General features: G+C 32.1%; 1 protein-coding gene across 4 annotated transcripts in view; it reads left to right on the top strand.

The window, feature by feature from the left end:
* The window catches only part of brun (trafficking protein particle complex subunit brun), an 85,817-nt gene that overhangs the window by 36,018 nt on the left and 25,684 nt on the right, over positions 1-24,115 (top strand). For all 4 annotated transcript variants that reach the window (XM_080152010.1, XM_080152027.1, XM_080152023.1 and 1 more), the window contains exons 14-25: positions 5,278-5,341; positions 5,850-5,965; positions 6,818-6,904; positions 8,334-8,436; positions 15,021-15,113; positions 15,564-15,667; positions 16,068-16,134; positions 18,477-18,645; positions 19,018-19,117; positions 19,534-19,600; positions 20,325-20,533; positions 21,010-21,087. In XM_080152010.1, the coding sequence (XP_080008136.1) occupies positions 5,278-5,341; positions 5,850-5,965; positions 6,818-6,904; positions 8,334-8,436; positions 15,021-15,113; positions 15,564-15,667; positions 16,068-16,134; positions 18,477-18,645; positions 19,018-19,117; positions 19,534-19,600; positions 20,325-20,533; positions 21,010-21,087 (1,257 nt within the window). The remainder of the gene's footprint in view (positions 1-5,277; positions 5,342-5,849; positions 5,966-6,817; positions 6,905-8,333; positions 8,437-15,020; positions 15,114-15,563; positions 15,668-16,067; positions 16,135-18,476; positions 18,646-19,017; positions 19,118-19,533; positions 19,601-20,324; positions 20,534-21,009; positions 21,088-24,115) is intronic.

The following is a 24,115-nucleotide window of genomic DNA, read 5'->3' as shown; positions in this document are numbered from 1 at the left end:
CCTGTAATAGTTAGGTACGAGTTAGAAAGCGTAGCAACTCTATAATCATTACCAAAATGTCCGTACGTCCATTTTAAACATGTTGATTTTTTTACATTTTTAACAACAAATTTGTATGTGACCTAATTATCCGATTGGTCTGATTTTTGGTATACTGATTCCTAGGACAACAAAGTACAATATTATAAGCGAAGCAACTCTATAATTAAGTCCTAAAAATGTAGGTAAGTATGTCCATAATCATTATCCTGTATCAAGCAGTTTTTCAACAAATTTACTTACAATTTTACTTTGACTCTTATACATTCGCATTCTGATTATTCAGTTCTGACATTATATAAGTGGTAAAGTCCGTTTGTCCTTCCATTTCAGAGCTTCGCTTTTATGGATGTTGTCATCCTTGTATTAATAATAAACTACCAATAAGCTGCTTTGGTCATTTGTCCAATGAATCCTCTATCCACCCTTTTTTGAATGTTGTGGTTCTTGTTATTATTAAAGGAGTGGGAGGTCAGGGATTTAAAGGGATAAGACAATGGCCTATAAATGATTTACATCCCCAATGATGATACACAAAATTTCCCCATTCTGTAGATTACAACAAGGATGACAACATCCATAAAAGCGAAGCACTGAAACGGTAGGACAAACGGACACTAACACTTGTATAGTGTCAGAACTGAATAATCAGAATATAAATGTATAAATGTCGAAGCAAAATTTAAGTAAAATTGTTGAAAACCTGCTTGATACAGAATAATGTTTATGGACATGCTTATATTTTTAGGACTTGATTATAGAGTTGCTTCGCTCATAATATTGTACTTTGTTGTCCCAGGCTATCAGTATACCAAAAATCAGATCATTCGGATTATTAGATCACATAAAAATTTGTTGTTAAAAAAGTAAAAAAATCAACATGTTTAAAATGGACGTACGGACATTCTAGTAATGATTATAGAGTTACTACGCTTTCTAAATCGTACCTAACTACTACAGGAATCACCATGCAAAGTTTGAAACCAATAGGACAATTCTAACATGCCTAAATTAGTGAAAAAAGCTATCCGTTACGGACGGACGGACCTACCCTAATTATAGAAAAGCTTCGCTTTTAAAAAGTTGATACACTTGAACAATATGAAACAACTAGTCATAATTCAATAAACGTCCCCAAGGAATAAGCCAACGAATAAGAAAACGTTAATATAAGATTTTGAACACTATTGTAATAAACAGCCTAATGGCCTTTCCCTTTCTGAGGGTGTGGGGGGGGGGAGGGTATTTATATCAATTATTTAAAGGCGCTTCTTTGAGGGAACCAGGATACCTTTGTTTAATCTAGTTTTGGCAAAAAAGTAGACAGATCCATAGTTATTTATTTATGGTTATCCGGGCAGGATTTATTAGGATTTAGTTGGAATTTTATGTTTATCTATAATACAAAGTAGAACGATGTCTGTCTGTCCGTCTGTCTGTCCGTCTGAAGCTTAAGATCTCAGTAACCACTGAACCGATTGGGCTCTACTCTTCAGGGAATATACCTACTGGTCCTGTGATGGTTTTAAGCTATTTTCTTGTGGGGTGGGAAACCCCTAACCCCCCCAAAAAATGAAAAAAAAAACCAAAAAAAAAAATTTTTAACTTTTTCTTTTTAAATCTAAAATACGAAAAATTAGGTTGATCAAACCTCTTGGGGCAAAGCCCCTAGAGGCTAGGGGCGAAGCCGCTAGTGTTTCTTATATAGAGCTAGAATTTATTAATTTTAAATGGGGTTGGAATTTTTTTTATGTTTTTTTACTTTGTAAATGAACACTAGGGGCAGTTTATCTAATTAAATCACAAAACCTTTTAATGAAAGATAGACGGTTTTTCTGTATGGGTTTGAACCCGATAAATATCCGCTGAATTAGAACCATTTATGAGCTATACTGAAAATCATGTATTGTATAATAAACGAATGATAAAAGCTATCTAAAATACGATGCGATAAATAAAAATTCCAGTTTTTGTTAGTTAAGGCCTTCGGCCCCTCGGAGAAAAAATTGGAAAATATTGATATTTATTTTTTATATATTTTATTCAAAAAAAAAAATTGTTCTTAGTACGATACGATAACTGATTTTTAAGTATAGCTTAGAAATCGGTTATAATCCAGCGTTTTTTTTTAAGTTAAATTGAAAGAGAAATACGTTTTCCGAGTTTATTCACTAGTCCTTTTATACAACAAACAAATGTAATAACTTTAAAACTTGATAAATAATCCTTCTTTTATGCATTTCTAGAATATTCATTGTTTCAAATATATGGAATATACTTCAATTATAGTTTTTGTTTAAAGTTTAACTTATAACCTCTGAGTGAATATAATACATTCTTGATAATCCAATTGCTCAGAGTGGTTTGAACTTTTTAGTTTTTATTTAAACTTTTTTGTTCAGAGTAGAATTTACAACTAATAAAGAAATGCGTTGTTTTCTTTAGAAATCAATTAATATGTATTCCAGTATCGCTTAGAAACCGATTAACATCCGGTGGTATAGAACCGGTTCTCAGCCATACTGAAAAGTTATGTATTGCATCGTATTTTATTAAGTTTTCTACAAAGATTAAAATGTACAATCATAAGCTAAAAAAAACATTTTAGGTACATTTTTATACCGGCGGATAGCTGATTATGATACGATGCGATAAATAACTATTCTTAAAATCTGTTTACATTAAACCTTTTTATTTATTGACCGTGAAATTTAAAGTTTTTAAGCAAAATAATTTTTAGAGGAGGGGAGGAAAGTTTTTTAGGGATGTCGTACCCCCCCCCCCCCCACTCATTACCCCCCACATTAGGATGTAGCCTTCCCTGGACAACTGCAAAATTTCCCTAAAAATTATAGAAAGATATGTACAACCGATTACGATATCCTTCAACTTACTACTTCATACATCCTATGACTGCACTGCCTTACGAAGTCCTTTTGCATGAAATTAAACTTTTCAAATTATTTTCTTATTTTCTTTCAATAGTACCCAGCTGTAATTTATTTGTACGAGAGAATCTTTTTATCAGCTAGTTCCGTAGAAATATTCATTTGCGCTGTTTCAACATTTTATTTCCTAGATTTTCATTTGTTTCCGTGTAAAAATTGATCTTAAACTCTTAAAGAAAAGGGTTAACGTCATTGGTAAATGTAAAGGAAAGGTTTTTTATCAGGGCTCGTCAGATGCGCTTCAGCCGCATGCAAGCCACAATCAAATCGTCATAATATAACTTTAAAATTCAGCTGGAAATCTCAACATGTTCCCATACAAGCAATCCATATTTTCGTAATTTATTTTTGTGTACACAGTGGGTTTAAAGTTGAGGCTTATGCGCGGCTGAGGTGCGGCTATCGAGCCCTGGTGTTTAGTTTTGTTTGTAACTTTATATTTATTTCAACTGTACCTTTTAATCACTTCTAGTACCTGTAGAATCATTCTGTGGGCTTTGAAAAACATAAGTTCAGTGTCAATTGCAGAGTATTTAGGTCTACTATATTTAAATTGATTCAGAGCTCACCCTGCCTAGACAAAGACAAGGCAATTTTCTTTATCATATCAGACACAACTAACTTAGCACAAATAAAAAATATTTGCAGGGAGGAATGAGACATTGATCTGTAACCCAAAGTTGTTACACCTCAAAAATACCCCGAGTTTAACCCGAAAAAAATATCGAGAATTTTGCAATTTTAAACTAAATTAATTTGCCTCATGTTTTCACTGTCCTTGAATATTTTGTATTTCATTGAAAATATATATTCATTAGCGGCTTCGCCCCTAGCCTCTAGGGGCTTTGCCCCAAGAGGTAATTAAAGAAAAAAAATAATTACCTCTGGAGATGCCCCCGCAAATTTTAAATAATTACCCCAAAAAAAATTGAGGGGATTTTTTTCCATTTTTGGGGGGGTTGGGGGTGTCTCACCCCCCAAGAAAATAGCCTAAAACCACCACAGGACCAGTAGGTATATTCTCTGAAGAGTAAAATCCGATCGGTTCAGTGGTTACCGAGATCTTAAGAGACGGACAGACAGACGGACAGACAGACAGACGGACGGACAGACATAATTCTACTTTGTATTATAGATATTGATTTACATTAGGTATAGAAATACTTTTAAAAATTCTTTTTAACTCAATATTTCTCTAAAATTATTTCTCTCCAATTTATTTTTTTAATTGTTTGTTTGATTTTTTTAACGATGTATTTTGTTCATTTCTATTTGTTCTTTTTTTGTCTAGGTAAATAAAACAAAATTGAATGGCCGGAAGTTAAATAAAACATTTAAACCTTTTCTATTCCAAGATGTTAAAACATACATTTGTACAATCTTGGATTTTTTAGAAGAGTTGTATCCGCCCTGCACCAACAGGCATCTTCTCTGGGCAGGAAACAGGCATGGTTCACATTGTCGGTGAATAGCATTATAACTTAACTAGCGGCTACGCCCCTAGAGGCCTCTAGTGGCACTTTAAATTTTTTTATATTTAAAATATGGCTATTTTGTGTTTGACGTTTATGTTTCGTTGAACTCTCTTTCTAAAATCGAGAAATTTAAAAAAAATTAATTTTTCTAGGGAGGGTGGTGGTACCCTTCCTTAAAATAGTTATAAACCTTTCCGGGACATATGAGAATCTACCCTGTTAAGGAGAACCCGATCGGTTTAGCGGTTAGCGAGCTCCTTCGGTACAAAAACACAGACACACAAACATCCTGTTACTTTAGTATAAGGATAGATAAACATCTCAGCTTTGCTTTTACAAAACTAAAAATAGAATTAATGTTTTGTAAAGGGTAATATATAAATAATGAATGATAAAGTAACTTTGTAGAGTATTACATTATGAAAAACTTGGAGCTTAATCACATAAAAGAATACATATACAATAATAAATTTACCTCTAGGGGTATATTATGTTGCCTGGGTTGGTAATTTAATCAAACATTGTAGGCATTGTAGAAATGGATATAAAAAATTCTTGGATATTATGACAGGGGAAAAATTGTCGTCAATTTAGGTTAAAAACATGGTCATTATTGGTCAGTTTAATCATTCATTATAAGGAAAGGAGAAGGGAAAATCGTTATTTTAGCTAGCTACAAGTTTCCTTTTTTAGAGTACATGATAATCGTATAAATCAAGTAATAATAAATCCATTAGTAATGTAAATATTTCTTCCCGTCAATTATTTTCATTGTTGTGTGAATTATTACCCACTGAAACTTTATTTTATTTTAGATTGGTTTCAAAAGGAAGGCAGCATTTTTCCAGAGAGTGGCGGCTATGCGCTGTGTTGCTCCAGGTATATAATAGTTATGTATCGCATCATATTATGGACAGCTTTCCGCAGATATAGAAATGTAAAATCATAAGATTAATCAGTTTTGTTAGCCCCGAGATGCCGAAGGCACGGGCTAACAAAATTGGTTATAATATTATGATTGTTTATTTTTATATTCATAGAAAACTGGATATAATACGATACGATACATAAGTCGTTGCATGTAGTAGTTGGATGTTCATCTGCCAAAGGATTTATTCAAATGTACAATAAACATGTATATAAAATATAGCTTATCTTGGTAATTTTTCATTATAATTCTTATCAAAAAGGAATAGTTTTCATCTTGTTGACATTGATAACTGCACTTAGAGCAGTATTATGAAAATTTTTCAAATTTAATCTGGTTCTTCAATACTAAAGCAATGTCGTATTAAAAAAATGTTCTTTGTCCATCTCGCTTTTATTGATGTTTATACCCTTGTTTTATCTGTAAAGAGACACACAATGCTAATGTTTTGACTATTAGGGAATCCTCAGCACGATTGGCAGGCATGTTATTCCCTGATGTTGAAAGCCGTCCTTGGTTATGACCTGGATCTGACCTCTGACCAACCTCCAGACACTGGCTGGCCAACTTTACAGGTATTTTTAGTTGACTTTGAGTGGTCATAGCATTCCCATTTTAATCATTAAATGTGGTTTTGTTGACACTTAGGGAGTAAGGGAGGGGACAATGGGCAATTAATTCAATATAAGAGTTTTCGCTGAAAACCAGATTTATCCAGAAAATTTGACCAAAATTGTAAAGGAATCATGGTACCTAATATAATTTAGAACAAAATTAGTTCTAAGAAAAATAAATCATTTACTTGAAAATTAAATTACCAGTACGTCCCAATGTAGTAATATTTTGTAATTAATCACTAGAAAAATCTTGTTTAGAACTTCGTCAACCCTTGTCATAAATTTTTAAATGCCACCTAAATTCAAGGGGTTCTTAGATTGTTTAATACATAAATATCACAGTAGAGTTTCTATACATGAAATGACATTTTCTTGGGAAAAATATTTGTTAAAACCAGCCATCTAATAACAAATTTTTCTGTCTGCTATATTCAAAACTAACTCAGCTAGTTAGCGGGGCATTAATACGCTAGTACCCAAAGTCAGGCAGAACCTGCTAAATTCTTGCACATTCCCTTTAAGCCAGTATCCAAAGTCTGAGATAAGGCTATATTGGGCACAGGGTTGGGATCCTCCTCAGAATCTAGACAGTGATTTTATTAAATTAATTTTACGGATACGGCCCTAGAACCTCTAGGTGCACTAAATGTGGGAGGGGGAAAAGTAGACCGCCCCCTCTATTTTTAATTAGAGCTTTTAGCAGTAAAATTGGAGGGGGGCTTATCATTTATTAGGAGGATGAAGAACACTATTGGTTCAGCGGTTAGCGAGATCCTTCGCTACAATATATTATAATATCTTGTATTTAAGGTCCAATTATTGCAAGAACTTGTTGGAACCTCCAGAAAAATGGGAGCACATTCCGCATCAACCCGTCACATGACCTATCTCTTCCAGGTATGAAAGTCTTTCCAGTATAGCTTCGAAACCGATTAATATCCGCTGGATTAGAACCAGTTCTCAGCCACATTGAAAAACCATGTATAGCATTGTATTACATAAAGTTTTCCACGAATATTAAAATAAAAATCATAGAATTAGTATCAGTTTTGTTATGCCGGTCCTTCGGCCCCTCAAGGCCAACTAAATTAGGTTTAAGCTTATAGTTTTTTATTTTGATATCCGCGAAAAGCTGTCTATAAAATAGTGCGAAAAATAACTAGGTATTACTTTTTTATTTTTGTTTCAAGTTTTCCTTAATCGAATCTCCAAAATTCTAAATATTTCCTAGAATTTAACACCTAAATTCATTCAAATATCTGGAGTAAAAAAAGCTTATTTTAGTTTTGTATATTTAAAACACGTTTTTTTATATATATAATATGTCCGTTCATTGAAGCTAAATTACCTAGTACCTAAATTAGCAATTACCTAGTAAAAAATATTTTAATATTTTTTTTTAGTTGACAAATATTTAAGCTAAGTAGTTTATGTCATAAAATAGATCCAAATAAGAGAGGGGTAGGTTTCTGGAAAAATCCGTAAAGGTTATGTGTTATAAGTAAAAAAAACAGTAGTAGAACGATAAAAATAAGTGTTAACTTTTTAAAAAAATTTGTCTATAGTTCTTTTCAATAAGAAAAACACATATTTAGTGAATATTATCGTTATACTACTATTTTTAAGCCTTAAAACACACACCTTTACGGATTCTACCAGAAACCTACCCCTCTCTTTGTAAAATTAAAAAATTCGGCGATATTTTTTTTATCTAACCAAAAATTTTTCACTTATTAAACATATCTCGTGATGTGTTTTATAAGGATTTAAAATAGATAATGAAAAATCAGCATTTTATTTATACTCGTTAAGTATAATGGTTAAACTCTCTATTTATTGGAAATTATAAATTAAATTTTGAGAATGTTCTACTGTAATAAAACGCCATTTTAAAGTTTTTAATACATAATTAAGTAAAAAGGAGGGCTATCAAAAACGGATACCAATTATTATAAGAAAAAACTATTTTTGTCTTGTGTAGCGCGGCAACAAAAGCTAAAAATATATATCTATTACTAGCGGTTGTGCTCTAGGATAAAAAGGGACATTCAAATTGTTAATAATCATTTCGGGACCTATGTAAAGCTTCCCTCAAATGGAGTACTTCATCGGTTCAGTAGTTAGTGAGCTGTATACAATAGAATAAAATATCTTTTCATGAAAACATAAAAGCAATTAATAATTATACTTAATGAATTTTAGTGTCTTTAGTTGACTTCCGGACACATTTAGCTGCTTCGGTCATAAAAGGGTCTCAAAATGGTTAAAGTTTATTTGTAACTCCAAGTGATTTTTGTAATTTCTTAATTTAATATTTTTTGTTCAGAATATGTTTACAAGCCTGAGTAGTACAGAGAAGCAAGATTTTGCCACCCAGTTATCAGTTCTAGCACAGAGGGCCCCGGCCAATTCAAGTCCTTTACAACTAGGAAATTATATCCGTGATTTCATTATTTGTTTAGAATGGTAAAATCTGAAAATAAAATAGAGCATAAACCCATCACAGAATCCATGTAAAGCTTACCTACCTATTATAGAGAACACAATCGGTTTACAAGTTTTTGTAATCTAAAGCTTCAGCTTGACTATTATATTTTCTAACAAACATTTTAAACCTAATCGCTATGGTATTATTTATCTGTTGTTAGCATCTTATTTCCTTAATAGTTAATTTCACTGTAAATTATACTGAGCTGGATCTTTAAATTTTTAGCCGTAGCGTCACCACTGCCAGTGCTGCCAATAAAACACGGATTTTAAAGATTTTGATTTAAATATTATTATTAAAAATTAAATTAATTTATAATACCTACCTAGTATTATAATTATTAGGAACCTAATCAAAAAAAATATTTAAAATTTAAAACATTAAAAATTTGATTTAAAGATCGCTATCGCTATTAGGTTAGTGGGGCAACGGCTACACATTTAAAGATCCAGCTCTGATACCTAAAGTCATATAAGCAATTTCTTTCAATCGATGGCTTCTCAACTTTTCCATCAGTAATTTGTACTGATAAAAGGCTTAATTTTGTTTATCATATTCGGGAATGTAAATCATTTCGTCTCCATTGTCTGATCCCGTATTACTCAAACTATTTAATTCGTGTACTTTAGACCTCAAAAAAGCATTTGACGGTCATAGATTCGTTTCATCATTGTCTCGACTTGCACTTAATTTTTTTTTAATTATTAATGACAATAATAACATTTCTCGTATTCATTCGAATCCGGTGGATAGGAACCGGCTCTCATCCATACGAAAAAACTATGTCTAGCATCGTATTATATCCAGCTTTCTACGAATATAAAAATGTACAATCATAAGATTAAAACCAGTTTTTTTAGCCGGTGCCTTCTAGTTTATACTAGTTTTAATCTCATAATTGTACTTTCTATATCCGCTGAAAGCCGTTTATAATACGATGCGAGGAATAACTATCACAAAACATAAAAAAATGCTTTGATTTTAGTGTACAAAAATATTGATGTTTTAAAAAGAAATATATTTTACTTAACTTCAGAGATTGAACCATGTACCATGACACATTTTTCTATAATTAACTCATAGGATTAGCTGTGCTAACAGTGGGATATTGTGTACAGGAACAAAGAAATAAATAAGTAGAATAAAAGCAAGGACTTTTAAGCTCTTTATTTTTTGGGTATGAACGATGGTTTTCTAATTTGACAATTACTATGTTAACATGACTAAATGAATATAAAGTTTTTTATTGTAATAAAATAATGAAAGATAAGTACAAAAATGATAAAAAAAAAAGGCGCAAAAGAGATTAACAAGTATATGAACAAATATTATTTTTATTATTTTGAAGAATTGTGTGTCTAGACTAATATATAACATGACATTTATTTTTATAATTTGACACTTGCATGTTTTATGACCTTACAAAAGCATTTGATGCAATTCAAAATTGCTCTAGGTATACATAATAAAATCAAGTATTACGGGAATAAGGTGTTGTATATTTTCTACTTCATGAGCAGTTGCTGCGCCCGCTGAGGCATGTAATATAAGGGGTAAACTCCTAATTCAGAATCCAAATATATAGGTGGGAGGATGAGACCCCCTTCCCTAAAACTAATTCAAGGATCAGGGGTTAGAGTCATGAAAATATCTTAATTTTTTGTATACTTACTTACAGTGTTCTGGAGCTGGAGCCGGGAGCAGCAACATTTTTGGTGGAGCCGGAGCCGGATCCGTATTTTTCGTTAAAAACGGCTCCGGCTCCGGACTAGCTAAAAATGATTTTTTAAAGTAATATTATAATTTGGCAACGGTCTATTTCCATATAATAAACTGAAAAACTATTGTTACTTAACAAATAGACACACATCCTTCTACTTTTATATAGCTTTAATCAAATAAAAGCAAAATATTTTATATTATTTATTTTATTTTATCAAATTCAATAATGAAAAAAAATTGATATATTAATTTTAAGGTAGGAGCCGGAGCTGGAGCCGGAGCCGTATTTCCAAATACGGCTCCGCGGAGCCGGAGCCGCATCAAAATTATACGGCTCCGGCACCCTGCTTACTTAAATCTAATATAGTACAAATTTTGTCTTTTTTATCTGAAAATAAAATATAATCTCAAGGGAAAAGAGTATATCAATAAAGTTTCCAGGGATGGTGAATGGAGATTAAGTTATTTGAAAGTTAATTTTTAATAATGCTAGATTTTAAGTTAATTAAATATGCTTTTTACCTTTTTTATAAGTAAGGTTGTTTTAATTAGAAATCAAAAGAATCTCATTATTAAATCTGAAATAATATTTTTAGTGAATATAAACCAGTTTTAATACACTCAATGTTGCTAAATTAACTATTTTCTTTAAGTTTTATTTTTAAGATTCATTAAGATATCATTAAGTCTGAATTACAGTGCAATTATAAAGTTTGGTTTTCTTTTATAAACTCCATCTTGTTAATGTTTTACAATCAGATGAAAATAAAACTTTTCTAATCAAGATATTTGCTGTGCTCTTGGATAATTTTTGTTACGTGTCTTAATAATTTTCAAACCGATATTTGTAATTAAACAAGAAAGAATTTTCAACAAAAATATCATCTACATTATTTACTGTTTCTTGCAGGATGTATTTTATTCTTTCAACGTGTTTCTAACTTTAAACATGAAATATCCTTACATAGTTTAGAATGTACACGGAGGGCAATGTCCCTATTTGTACAAACTTAAGTTTTAAACTAAACAGCAAAATAATAATGTGTCAAATTTTACTTAGAGTAGCAATGATGCATAAATCTATTGAAGTCATTTTTAACTTCTAAGTTTGTTGATCGACACTAGATTCCAGAGACAATATGACATTCCTTTAATGGTTCTCTTGGTTCGCATGAAATTAAAACAATAAAATCGTTCTCAAATAGTTGTAAATCAAATACAGGGTGGGGCAAATAAGACCGGACAAACTTTAAAAGGTCATAGCGCCAAAACTACTTGACCAATCAGGACGTTTGACCACACTATAAAAAGCTTAGGTAATGACCTTTTAGCACAAAAAAATCTTTGGACGAAGATGGACGTGTACAACGAGCTGGCCGCGCATATGTTCAACAAGGCATATTCCAAATGCGCCGGTGGTTTAATCTGGATTCTCGACTAGGGCCCACTAAATCTGACCTCAGCACATCTGTAGGTGAGGTAGAGTTATGCAACTTGCTGGGGATACTGTTAGATACATAAATAAGACACTAGAAAAGACTAGAGCTCTCTATCTGAAATGGCTTGGCCGTAGTACTCCAGCAAAGTGAAACGGGGCAGATTTTGAGATGTAAGAACGTCACAAAACCGTGAAAATTCTTGAAAATTTTTCGGTTCTTGACTTCAGGGACCCATATTGAACTTTAAAACTCATTTTAGACTATGGGTTGCGCTGACAACCCTAGCTGAAACTTCATGCCATTTCCAAATTAGTATAGAACGTCGTTCTAGCTCAACTATGGTCCAAATAAGAGCCTCCGTGTATAAAGGTAGCTTGAAAGTTGGGCGAATTTTGATCCTTCGGTTACTCACGTTCCTAAGGAAATGTGGCCTCCAAGCAGCCCGATCTTAATTCAATGGACTTTTGGGCCTGGGGCTACTTTGAAGCATGCACCAATAGACGTGCCCATACCACAAAGACCTCCCTCATTGCCACTATCAAGGAGAACTACGCCAGCTTGGACAGGTACATTTTGACCTGGACCTGCCGGCGGTTAAGAAGGCGGGTAGAGGCGGTGATTAAGGCTGGCAGCGATTTTATTGAATAATCAAATAGTCATATACCTATTTTGCTTGCCAGTTTTTAAAATTCAATAAAATCTTTAAAATTGACGATTTTATGTTCATTTGTTTAGAAGTTAGAATTTGTCCGGTCTTATTTGCCCCACCCTGTATATATTGCCTATAATTAGAATCTACTTTAAAATATGTTTTTTATTCAATGTAAAAAAATCAGTTTTTTCAAAACATACCTAACGTTTTACAACCAAGACTTTTTGCTTAGTTGTCAAAAAAGTTTAGTTGTTACATATTTAGTTTTAAAGTTAAGTTTCAACTCTTAATTACAGTTCTTTATCTTGTTATGTATTTGAACTTAAACACAGACTCTCAAACGTACAAAAAGTAAAATTATTCTGTACTTTGTACTCTAGTTCATATTTTAATAGATTTAGAAACCAATATCCAAAATTTATTTAATATAATAAACAGAGAGATTGTGATATATTAGTCAATGAACTGAGAATTTAAATATTGGATTGTATTTTCCATAAAAAGTTAGGACTCTCGGAAAAATGTCGCTTAATGTCTGCTAATTGTTTGGTTTCTTAATTCCCTGGTTTTAAGAGTTGTGGGTCATTAAAATGAACCTACCTTATGTGTTAAAAAGGCCAATAGCTTCTTATTGCTTGTAAGATTTTTTTGTGGAAATGTTTCCATTTTCTAGTTAGCAAGAGAAATTTACAGGAACTTACATGCTTTAATATTCAACAAATTCCAATAATAAAAATGAAGGTGTTTAGGTACCTAAGTTGATTTGTTGTTTATTTACTGAACCATGTATTTCTGATTTTATACCAATATTGAGATATACCTATTAAGTTCACAAAGAACATATTTTGCTTACTCCAATATATTTTGCTTTCCTATCTTGTTCCTGTTTCCATAATGTATATAATATTGGCATATTTAGAGATGAATCTAAAATATTTATAATCTCAAATCATTGAAAATATCATATTCTTATTGTATTTAGGCCTGAAATTAATTCTATAAAGTTAGATGTTATAAATATTTCCGAAACAACAGGTTTTAGATTTTCAGAAAAGCTTCGAGTTGGTCTTTGTTTCTGACTGGTTAGGTTAGTTCTGGTGGTAATATGTTACCCCTTAAACTTAAAGAGATAGACAAATTTGAATCACTCTAGTGCCAAAGTTCCTTTTCTCAACAACTATTTGAAAAATGCTAAGCATGCCCTTAACAGAAAAAAATAAGTCTTCAGTCTTTTTTTTCAGCATATTTTTTTTTATATCAAAACCTTTCATGTGTGGGCTCCAAGCTTCAACGTTGGCTGGTTTTTATACATATATTTATCACTGTATTACAATAGATTTTTTTATCTAGAATTAAATGTGATCAATCATAGTTATCCCTTAAAAATGGACTATAGAACCAACCTTTGTTTGTTTATCTGAGGTGGATTCTTAAAAAAAATTTGCCCCACTAATCGCTTAGTGGGGCAAAATTGTTTTTGTGAAAAATCCTCTAAAATCACATAAATTACTACAAAAATTAAATAAAATCTTATGTTAATAATCCTTCTATGATTTTGTTTAATTTTTGTAGATTTTTAATGTGATATGGTGGGTTTTTTACAAAAACAATTTTGCCCCACTAAGCGATTAGTAGGGCAATTTTTTTTTAAGAATCCACCTCTGTTCCATCAGAAATTTATGTAAATATTTATTAGGAAAGTTCATCCTATTATTCCATTATACAAAGAAATAAGCTTTTTTGTCTGAAGCTTAGGATCTCGCTAATTGCTGAACCTATATGGTTCTCCTTTACAGCGAAGCTTTTCATGGGCCCAGGGAAGGTTTTGGGATGGTTATCTCCACCCTCTCAATCAATCCTAGAAAAAATGCCCCCCCCCAAAAAAAAAATTCTCTTAAACAATGCGGATAAGTTAGTGTTGTCATACAAGACACGGGGGGGGGGGAGTGGACAATGTCGTATGATTTAATCTTCACCACAATCATCCATTGTTTTATTCGCTCACTTTTTTTTGCTTAAATGTTAATTCAGTATTTTGGTAATTTGTTGTACTTTTTAACTTGAGTACTTTCTTAGTCTACAAATTCCTGTGTTCAGTGTACTTGATGGCTCTTTAATTAGTATAATTACATTAGAATATATACATGTGAAAGTTTGTATCTATTACCATGCACTGGGGCCTACAGGCGATGTTCATTTAAAAGTATAATATTTTAAGGGCACAATTTTAGCACAATTATATAAAGGTTTAATAAAATAGATAAATAACAGTTACAGAAGCTCTCTCTCTCTCTTTAGTACTCCTATCAATGAGGGATAAGCCAATGGCCGTTGAATTAATGTATATCCTCAATGATGATACACAAAATTACCCATCCGTAGATAAAAATTAATTATTTAAACGTGTAAACACTCAACATAATGTGCCAACCAATCAAAATTTACTAATGTCCCCAAAGTTGTTAAGCTAACGTTATTATAAAACTTTGGGGACTAGTGTAATATACTGCCTATTCTCTATCTCTCTCTCTCTCTCTCTCTCTCTCTCTCTCTCTCTCTCTCTCTCTCTCTCTCTCTCTCTTTTTTTATTTCTCACTCTCTCTCTATCTATCTATCTATCTATCACTCAATGCTGAATCAAACAACAAACAACAACATCACTCAATGCTGATAATCATTACACATTCATCATGGATATAATTAAAATTATAGATAATATACTAAAAGGTAGTAAAACAGGTATAACCTGCGAACTGGAGCTACCCATTATTCTTCCTCCCATCAATATCTCAGTTCTTCCACAGGAAACATATTTTTGTTTATATTAAGCAACTGAGGAATGTACGTATCTGTACAAAATGCAAAATAAGCTTCATATTTAAATACTTGTGGGTAGCATTTAAATATTCATTGATTTATATAGCGAAGCGTTATATTAGTACACTATTGTATATGCCCCTAGAGGCTTTTAGTGGAACATAAGGTAGTTTGGGGAGGGTGTTGATTTCGCCTTACCCCCTCTTTTCAATTTTAGTTAAAAGGATAGGCACGATTACCAAAATTTTTTTTATGATTTTGCACCTAAGATGTCTTCAAGAATTGGCATGTCTCTACTAGTAAATGAAGCAACTTAGCTTTAGTTTTTCAGTTTGTTAAATACGAAAAGACATAATCACTCAATCAGTTTTCAGTTTGTTCAATACGAAAAGACATAATCACTCAATCAATATCATAAAAATATGTTTTTGCAACAGGTTAAAAAGATGACCGCTTTGCCATTGGCTCCTCACCTCACCCCTTCACCTGCCCAAACCAAAGACATTCCCCATACGGGACCATTCCTTTTTACCCCCATCCAGGTAGAGTTTTGTTCATTATTACGCCAACTTTTGGGTACTTTCTGAATAATATTTTTGCCTGAAACTTTATTAATTATCAAACCTATTATGCAATGGTTAATTAATATAATATCTTTGATTTTATTTTTGTATCCGCTATGTCCTTACGTACCATATATCATATTCAGCTCTTAGTTTAAACCTTAGATAAGTTTATTGTATTTTTGTCCAGTACCTAACGTGCACAGGTTTTTGCTAAAGTGGAGTAAAACTTTACTTTATGGGGTTAAAAAATGAAAAACAGACTATCTTTATTTCAATATAAAATTAAGGTTTGATATCCCCCTTCCGCACTATTGTGGTGTTTTCTCTAAATTTATGTTTTTATCCCGCCAAAGGCTGACATTCTTTTTCATTTTAGAATTTTGGTGCTGGATCCGCCAGATCTTCTGGGAGGGCTAAACCTAAGCGGATAGTTTGGGTTCAAGGTAAGGTCTACATTTGTAGTGTGGCTACAATATAATTATTCAGTCAGTGTTTTCATCAGAAGACCTCTTACCAATTATAATTGAACAAGGATGACAACATCCATAAGAAGCGAAGCACAAAATTAAAAAACGGAATGACAAGAGTAAGTGAGTTAGAGCAGATTTTCAGTGAAACTTATAATAGTTATTTCTCGCATCGTATTATAAACGGCTTTCCGGGGATATAGAATGTACAATTATAAGATTAAAACAAGTTTGTTAGCCCCGAGGTGCCGAAGCCACGGGCTAAAAAAAACTGGTTTTAATCTTATGATTGTACATTTTTATATTCGTAGAAAGCTGGATATAATACGATGCTAGACATAGTTTTTAAAAGTGAAGCTTTTCTATAATTAGGGTCGGTCCGTACGTCCGTCCGAGATAGTTAGCTTTTATTGGTTAATTTAGGCATGTTAAAATTATCCTATCGATTTCAAACTTTGCATGGTGATTCCTGTAATAGCTAGGTACGACTTAGAAAGCGTAGCAACTCTATAATCGTTACCAGAATGTCCGTACGTCCATTTTAAACATATTGATTTTTGTACTTTTTTAATAACAATTTTTTATGTTATAAAATCATCCGATCGATCTGATTTTTTGATTACTGATTCCTATTACAATAAGGTACAATATTATGAGCGAAGCATCTCTATAATCAAGTATTAAAAATGTCAGTTTGTCCTTAAACAGAATTCTGTATTTAACAAGTTTTGCAACAAATTTACGTGTAATTTTGTCAAACCTTTTATTTTCATATTTTGTATATTCAGTTCTGACACTCAACAAAAGTTATATCGTCTGTCATATCGTTTCAGAGCTTCGCTTTTATGGATGTTGTCATCCTTGTTTAGTATGGATGAGAACCGGTTCCTATCCACCGGATTCGAATGAATACGAGAAATAAAATTAGACATCTATGTCTGTTGTAGCATAACTTACATACAGACGGACAGTTATTATATACTGGATATTCATTGGTACAGGGAATCTTCACCAAACTTTCAACTGTATCTTGAATAGCAGCGTACTTTTTCTCTAGAAGGACAGATTGACGGATATTTTGAATTATAAAGTAGCTTCCCTACTAATAAGTTACATACATCCGTCTCTTTATACAATAAGACACTTAGACATGACGCCAGAAGAGTTCAATTACAAATTTACGTTGACCTTATTTCTGAAAAATTAGAATATGATATACAACGACAGGATATCTCAAGGTTTTATTTTTATTCGTAAATCCCACCAAAAGTTGACAACATTGTTACGAAATCTTTCAAAAATTTACATTATCATTTTCTACATTCTTTAACTAATTCTATACTAGATTAAAATTCAATTAACTCTTTTGAATACTCTCAATTTAACAATAGTTATACCTAATAGCTGTTTAAATTGTACGAATTTAACATACGAACTATGTATATGTTAAAAGTATTGTGTAAAATATCTTATTTCTTCAGTTAAAAAACCTTCTCAAACCTAGGTAACGTAATAAAACTGTCATCTTTGTATACAGGTCTTATTTGTATTTTCTTCTTACTCAATCGTCTTACAAACATATAAAACAGTATATAGTATTTACTCGCGGTCCCATTTATATTTTTTAGTAGGTCACCAAATACTCTAACCCTATACTATCCTGTTGTCTCTGACTAGACTTTTAAGGGTTCTTTAACCTAAACTTATCTTACTACACAAAAAAAGAAGAAATAACTCTAATAATTTACACTAATTTGAAGCGTATGGGGGCGAGATATTTTGAAATAAAAATATTTTAATAAACATTATACATACCTACATAAATTAATATTGTACTAAATGAATTTTCATGTAAAAAAATTTAGGTTCTTTAATGATTTGGTATTTGATATAAATATTAAATATGATAGGTAATTGGAATCTTGATATTAATTTTCACACTTTCTTGTTAGAATAAGACACTTGTGAAGATTAGACCAAGCATAGGAAATAAAAATAAGCTTTGTTTAAATAAAAAAAATTTCAGTTTTGTTGAATTAGTTCTTAATTTATTTTAAAGCATAAGAACACATTATTCAGAGAGAGGTCACAATCGGCTGTTAAATACAAAAGTCCCCAAAGTTTAATACTAAGTTTTCTAATTCGTTGGCTAAACATTTTTTAGTTTAGTGTCAAAAAAAGTTTAAACCACAGATAAACTACAGAAGGGGTTATCGTGTGTATTAACATTGGGAATGTATATCAATTTATCGGCGATTGTCTTATCCCTTTAGATCCCTAACATTATTCAATCCAATAACAAAAAAATATCTTTATAGGATGTCCAGGAGAGGTATGCCTGGAGGTGGAGAACAGCCTTGGGGTGGAGGTGAAGGTGTCCTCCATGTCTCTGGCCTGGAGTGGAGCTGACCTGGAGACAGAATCAAGTCTAGTCATGCTGGATACACATAATCATACTCAGACTATTATTCTTAAAGCTATACCAAGGTGAGAAGGTTGCGTGACTATATTTTGACATATTGCCACATCAATTCTGTTAAGGTACTTTAACCACAAAAATGCGGATAATTAGATATGATTCCTATAATATTACTCTTTAAACTTCTGACTTGTAAAAATCTATGAATAAGCGACACTGGCATCTAAAGACTCATTATTCCGAGTGGTAAGAAAGGACAAAAAATAGTCTAAAGCCACCCCAATACTTAAATCCAAAAATAGGCTAAACCTTCCCTGAACCTATGTGTTGTGTAGCTTCCCTAACATGGAGAACTCAATCTCTTTAGCAGTAGATAAAATCTTAAAATATTACCTTAGGTACTACTTAAAAATAGGATATAAATATTAACTTTATTTTAGATCCGTTGGAAACATTGAGATTTTGGGTTATTCTCACTCAGTGCTTGGAGTTTCCTCTACCTGTCTCCTGAAAGATTTTTCGGACCAAGAATCTATCAAGGTTTGGGGTTGCCATACATTTTATGCATTTTTTCTTTGACAGAAAAAGGTTTTAACTTCTGCCACCAAATCAAAAAAATAATTCAATGTTTTATTTGGCATTTGCATGGACTTTTATCTAAAACGATGGTCCCCAAAAAGTTTTGTCTGTCCCTCCGTACGTTTGTGCGTTACACATATGTAGAGGTAATAAATAAAAGAGAGAGTTGACGTGATTTTCGTGTTTTTATGATTAAGCTTTCGTGATTTTTTTTCTATTCACTTAGATCTCGGATAGTCAAAATACCAAAAATCTAAAATTAAAAATAAATACAAGGCTACCTATACTTTTAGCCTATCAATTTTCTAATATAGATTTTTAATATTGATATACTACCTATTAGAGTAAATTTTTGGCAACCCTAATTTTCCTAAAAGGTTGAAGTGATAGCTGATCTGCCTTTGATAGAATTAACCATTCAACAACCTGTGATCAATAGTACAGGAAAGGACACTATGACATTTTATTATATATTTTGATATTTTTCCATGTGGTATAATATATTAATTTATAATTTTTTTGATGTTTCTGAACTATCGACTTATCTTGTTTAAGAGAGTTGTATAAAAATGTATGCAATGGATAAGATGTCTGTCTATGTGTCAGAATATTTGCATTAAAAGACTTCGCCATGGAGTACTGATTTGGTTCTACTTAACTTCCAAGGCAAATTTATCTTTGAAAAATAGGTCTGTAATGAATTATAGTTGATTCCCCCCTTGCATCTAGGTGAGAGGGAGGTTTGTAGGTCGGGAAAATAGCCTAAAACCACCTCAAGACACTAATAAGCTAACCTTAACACAATCGGACCAGCATTTTCTAAGATCTTTAGACAAAAAAAACCTTACAATTTTATATTATAGGATACTAGCGAATGCTCCCCTAGCATCTAGGGACTCTATATTCGAAGAAAGGTGGAAGACAGAAAAATAGCCTAAAACTGTACCTACCCAGCCATTTTATAAAAATAAAATAGCCTAAAACCATCCCAAAACCAATATTTAGCTACACGGTAAAGGATGACTATATCGCTTCAGCGGTTAGCGAGATCCTTCGCTACAGACAAAAAAAGCTTTTTACTTTATATATTAGGACAGAACCAGGTTAGATTCATATTAAAAAGTACCTAATCAATTGAATTTATATATTATTGTCCTCTACAAAACAGAAAGTCCCCCTACGCCACCTGGTGAAAGTAACCTCCAACAACCAAACTGTGATACAGACAATGCCGCGTCTAATTCTAAATCTGCCGCCGCCACGAGTTGGCAGCAAATAGAAAACTTGAGTTTGTACGGCGGAGAACGGCGGGAGTTGCGGTTGGCGGTGAAAAATAACGGGACTGAACCCGCTACCAGTATAGAGCTTACTTGTCAGGTATTTAAATCAACTTTTTTGATTGATTGGTGAATAGATAAAATATTTTGTTTTAGGCTCTTTCATAATTTTTTTTCTGCTTTTTTAGCCAACAACTACCATTCAATATTTTCTATCTTACTATCTGATGGCTACAAGGGCTCCATGTTCGAATTAGACCCATTTATATGTACCTATATGATAAACAACTAGCTGAATTAATTCGAGAAAAAAATATTTCGTAATTGCATTTTTTTGGAAGACCTAACTTATTAACTGCTAAAACAAATCTTATATCAAACTAGACTAAATTAACTTATCGTATCTATTACATCTTAGATCTTACACCAGATGATCATGTTCCACCCCCTACTACTCAATAAACGAATTGGCTTATAAATGACAGTAAAAATAGCAACATAAATTGACAAAAAAAAATTCCCTATAATAATATCCAAGTATATTATACATCTAATACTATATTATTATCTACTTAGGTATCAGATGGAGATGAGGGTCCACTATTAGAATTTGACCCAACTTTAATCAAACAAAACCTTCCCTTAAAACCAGGAATCATAAGCAAATCAATATTATAGTTTACGGCCTTATTTTAAGCCATTACTGTATTATAGTAAAACAATAGAGGGGAAGGGGTTAAATAACAATATGTCCCACCTCCGTGTCTTTGAAAATTAACCAATAGCGTCGTAAATATTAACACATCCAAGTCGCAGACAAAAAAAGGTCCCCAAGACAGGTGCCAGGTAGTTGCCTATACTTATTACATTTATTGTTACTATAAAGTATTTTGTTATTTTTGTCAATACCGATTTCAAAAATTAATTCATCATCCCACAAACCCTAAAACTTAAAGTTCGTGTGTTTTTTATCCTTCAGCATTTCTGCTTTTTACTTTTTATACCTACTATGTTCAATTACCTATATTACATAACTTTTTTGTCTCAGATTATTAACCAAGAAAGTTATATAAAGATACTTTTTTGAATGCTAATAATATAAGTTGGCAGGGGTTTTTCCTAAAAGTGCCTTGTTGAGCAAGCACCGACCCCCCTCCCTTATTTAGAAATAAAGGGGGTGGGTCTTTTTTTGTTATTCATGTTAGGTTAGATTATTTTATTTTGGGTATATATGCAGGGCGACCACTGCATACTATATATACTATTTATACTATATAGGATGAATTTGGATACTATATCATACTATATAACCAAAATTTACTATATATACTATATATTATTACCTTTACTTGGCCAAAATTTACTATATATACTATATAATATTACATTTATATAACAAAAAACGAATATTGTCAGTTTTGTGACAACGCCTCCTCTTAAGGAGCGCTTTGTCTTATTTTCACAGTAGGTCTTCTCCTATTTGTAACCCCTGCGGGGGGCTCAAAAGATACTGTGATACGACAAAAATGCATAAAGCTCTACAGTAAAAAAGAGATGAAGAATAGTTATTTCTCGTATCGTATTATAAACGGCTTTCCGCGGATATAGAATGTACAATTATAAGATTAAACTAGTATTTTTAGCCCCGTGGTGCCAAAGGCATCGGCTAAAAAAACTAGTTTTAATCTTATGATTGTACATTTCTATATTCGTAGAAAACTGGATATAATACGATGCTAGACATAGTTTTTTCGTATGGATGAGAACCGGTTCCTATCCACCGGATTCGAATGAATACGAGAAAATCCTTTAAAATATATTTTTGTTTGTGATTATGATTAAAATTTCAGTTATTTTTCATAGAATTAACTTAAGGGTGAGGGGGAAGTTTTACCACTTTCGCTTACTCTGTGATTATTAGGCTAGGTATTAATGTGAGACTAAAGGTTATTTGGGATAAAAGTTTACTTTTGGGTAGTAGTTCACTTATATTTAATAAATTTTTTTGATAAGTTTTCAGGTTCAGGTGCTGCAGGCTAAAAGGTGATTTCTGGACAGGTAAAAAAATTGTAAGATTTAGAGATCAACTTATTAAACAGAATATGCATCTTTCAGGATGTTATTAACATATCTGAAGAAAAAAAATTTAAATTGGCCTCCAAGTTCTGGTCCTGCAGGCCACTAGGTCCACTCTGGACTGGTAAAATTCAAAATTTTTGTTTGAAGAGTTAGAGGTCAACCTATGAAACAGAATATGCATCTTTTTGGATGTTAATAACATATCTGGAAAAAAATTGAAAATTAGCCCCCAGGGTCAAGCCCTGCAGGCCTCCAGGTCCACTCTGGACAGGTAAAAAATCAAATTTCTTATTTTAAGAGTTTGAGGTCAACTTATAAAACAGAATATGTATTTTTTTTTATCTTATTAACATATCTGAAGAAAATATATAAATCGGCATCCAAGTTCAGGTCCTGCAGGCCTTTAGGTCCACTCTGAACAGGTAACCAATTAAATTTCTTATATGAAGAGTTAGAGGTCTATTTATATAACAGAATATGCATTTACTTGGATAATATTAACATATCGGGATCCAAGTTCAGGTTCATTCAGGACAGGTAAAAGACTCAAATTTCTTATTTGAAGAGTTCAAGTTCAGGCCTCCAGGTTTTCTCTGGACAGAGTCTACATGGAAGCCTGTAGCACCTGGACCTGGAGGTCAATTGTATTTTTTCTTCAGATATGTAAATAACATCTAAAAAGATGCTTATGGTGTTTTATGAACTAACCTCTAACTACATAAATAAGAAACTTTGATTTTTACATGTCCAGAGTCCACCTGGAGGCCTGAAGCATCAAAACCTGGAGGTCGATTGTCATTTTTTCTTTAAACATATAAATAGCATCTATAAAGATGCTTATGTTGTTTTAAAAACCTCTAACTCCTTAAATTTAAAATTTTTATTTTATTCGTGTCCAAAGTCCACCTGGAGGCCTGCAGCTCCTAAACCTGAAAGCCAATTTTATTTTTTCCTTCAAATATATAAAGAACATCCATATTTAAGCTCATTTTGTTTAACAAATATACCATTAACTGTTCAATTGAGGGAAGTTTTATTTTTACCTGTCCAGAGTCTGACTCTGCAGGACCAGAACTTAGAGGTCGATTTAAATTTTTTTCTTCAGTTATGTTATGTTAATCCAAAAAGATGCATATTCTTTTTTATAAGTTGACCTCTAACTCTTCAAATAGGAAATTTAAATTTTTTACCTGTCCAGAGTGGACATGAAGGCCAACAGGACCAGAACTTGGAGGCCGATTTAAATTTTTTCTTCAGATATGTTAATAGCATTCAAAAAGATTCATATTCTATTGTATTAGTTGGCCTCTAACTCTTCAAATAAAAAAAATATCTATAACCTGTCCAGAGTGGACCTAGAGGCCTGCAAGACCAGAACTTGGAGGTCTATTTTAATTTTTTCTTTATTTATGTTCATAACATCCAAAAAGATGCATATTTTGTTTTATAAGTTGATCTCTAACTCTTCAAACAGAAATTTTAATTTTTTTACTTGTCCAGAAACCACCTTCCAGATAGCCTGCAGCACCTGAACCTGAGACCTATCCAAAAAATTATTAATTATATGTGAAATACTAACCAAAAGTAAACTTTTATCCTAAAT

Source organism: Acartia tonsa, chromosome 1 (genome assembly GCF_053477335.1).
Source record: "Acartia tonsa isolate MP-2025a chromosome 1, ASM5347733v1, whole genome shotgun sequence".
Lineage (NCBI taxonomy): Eukaryota > Metazoa > Arthropoda > Copepoda > Calanoida > Acartiidae > Acartia > Acartia tonsa.
This window is presented reverse-complemented; position numbering and strand designations above follow the sequence as displayed.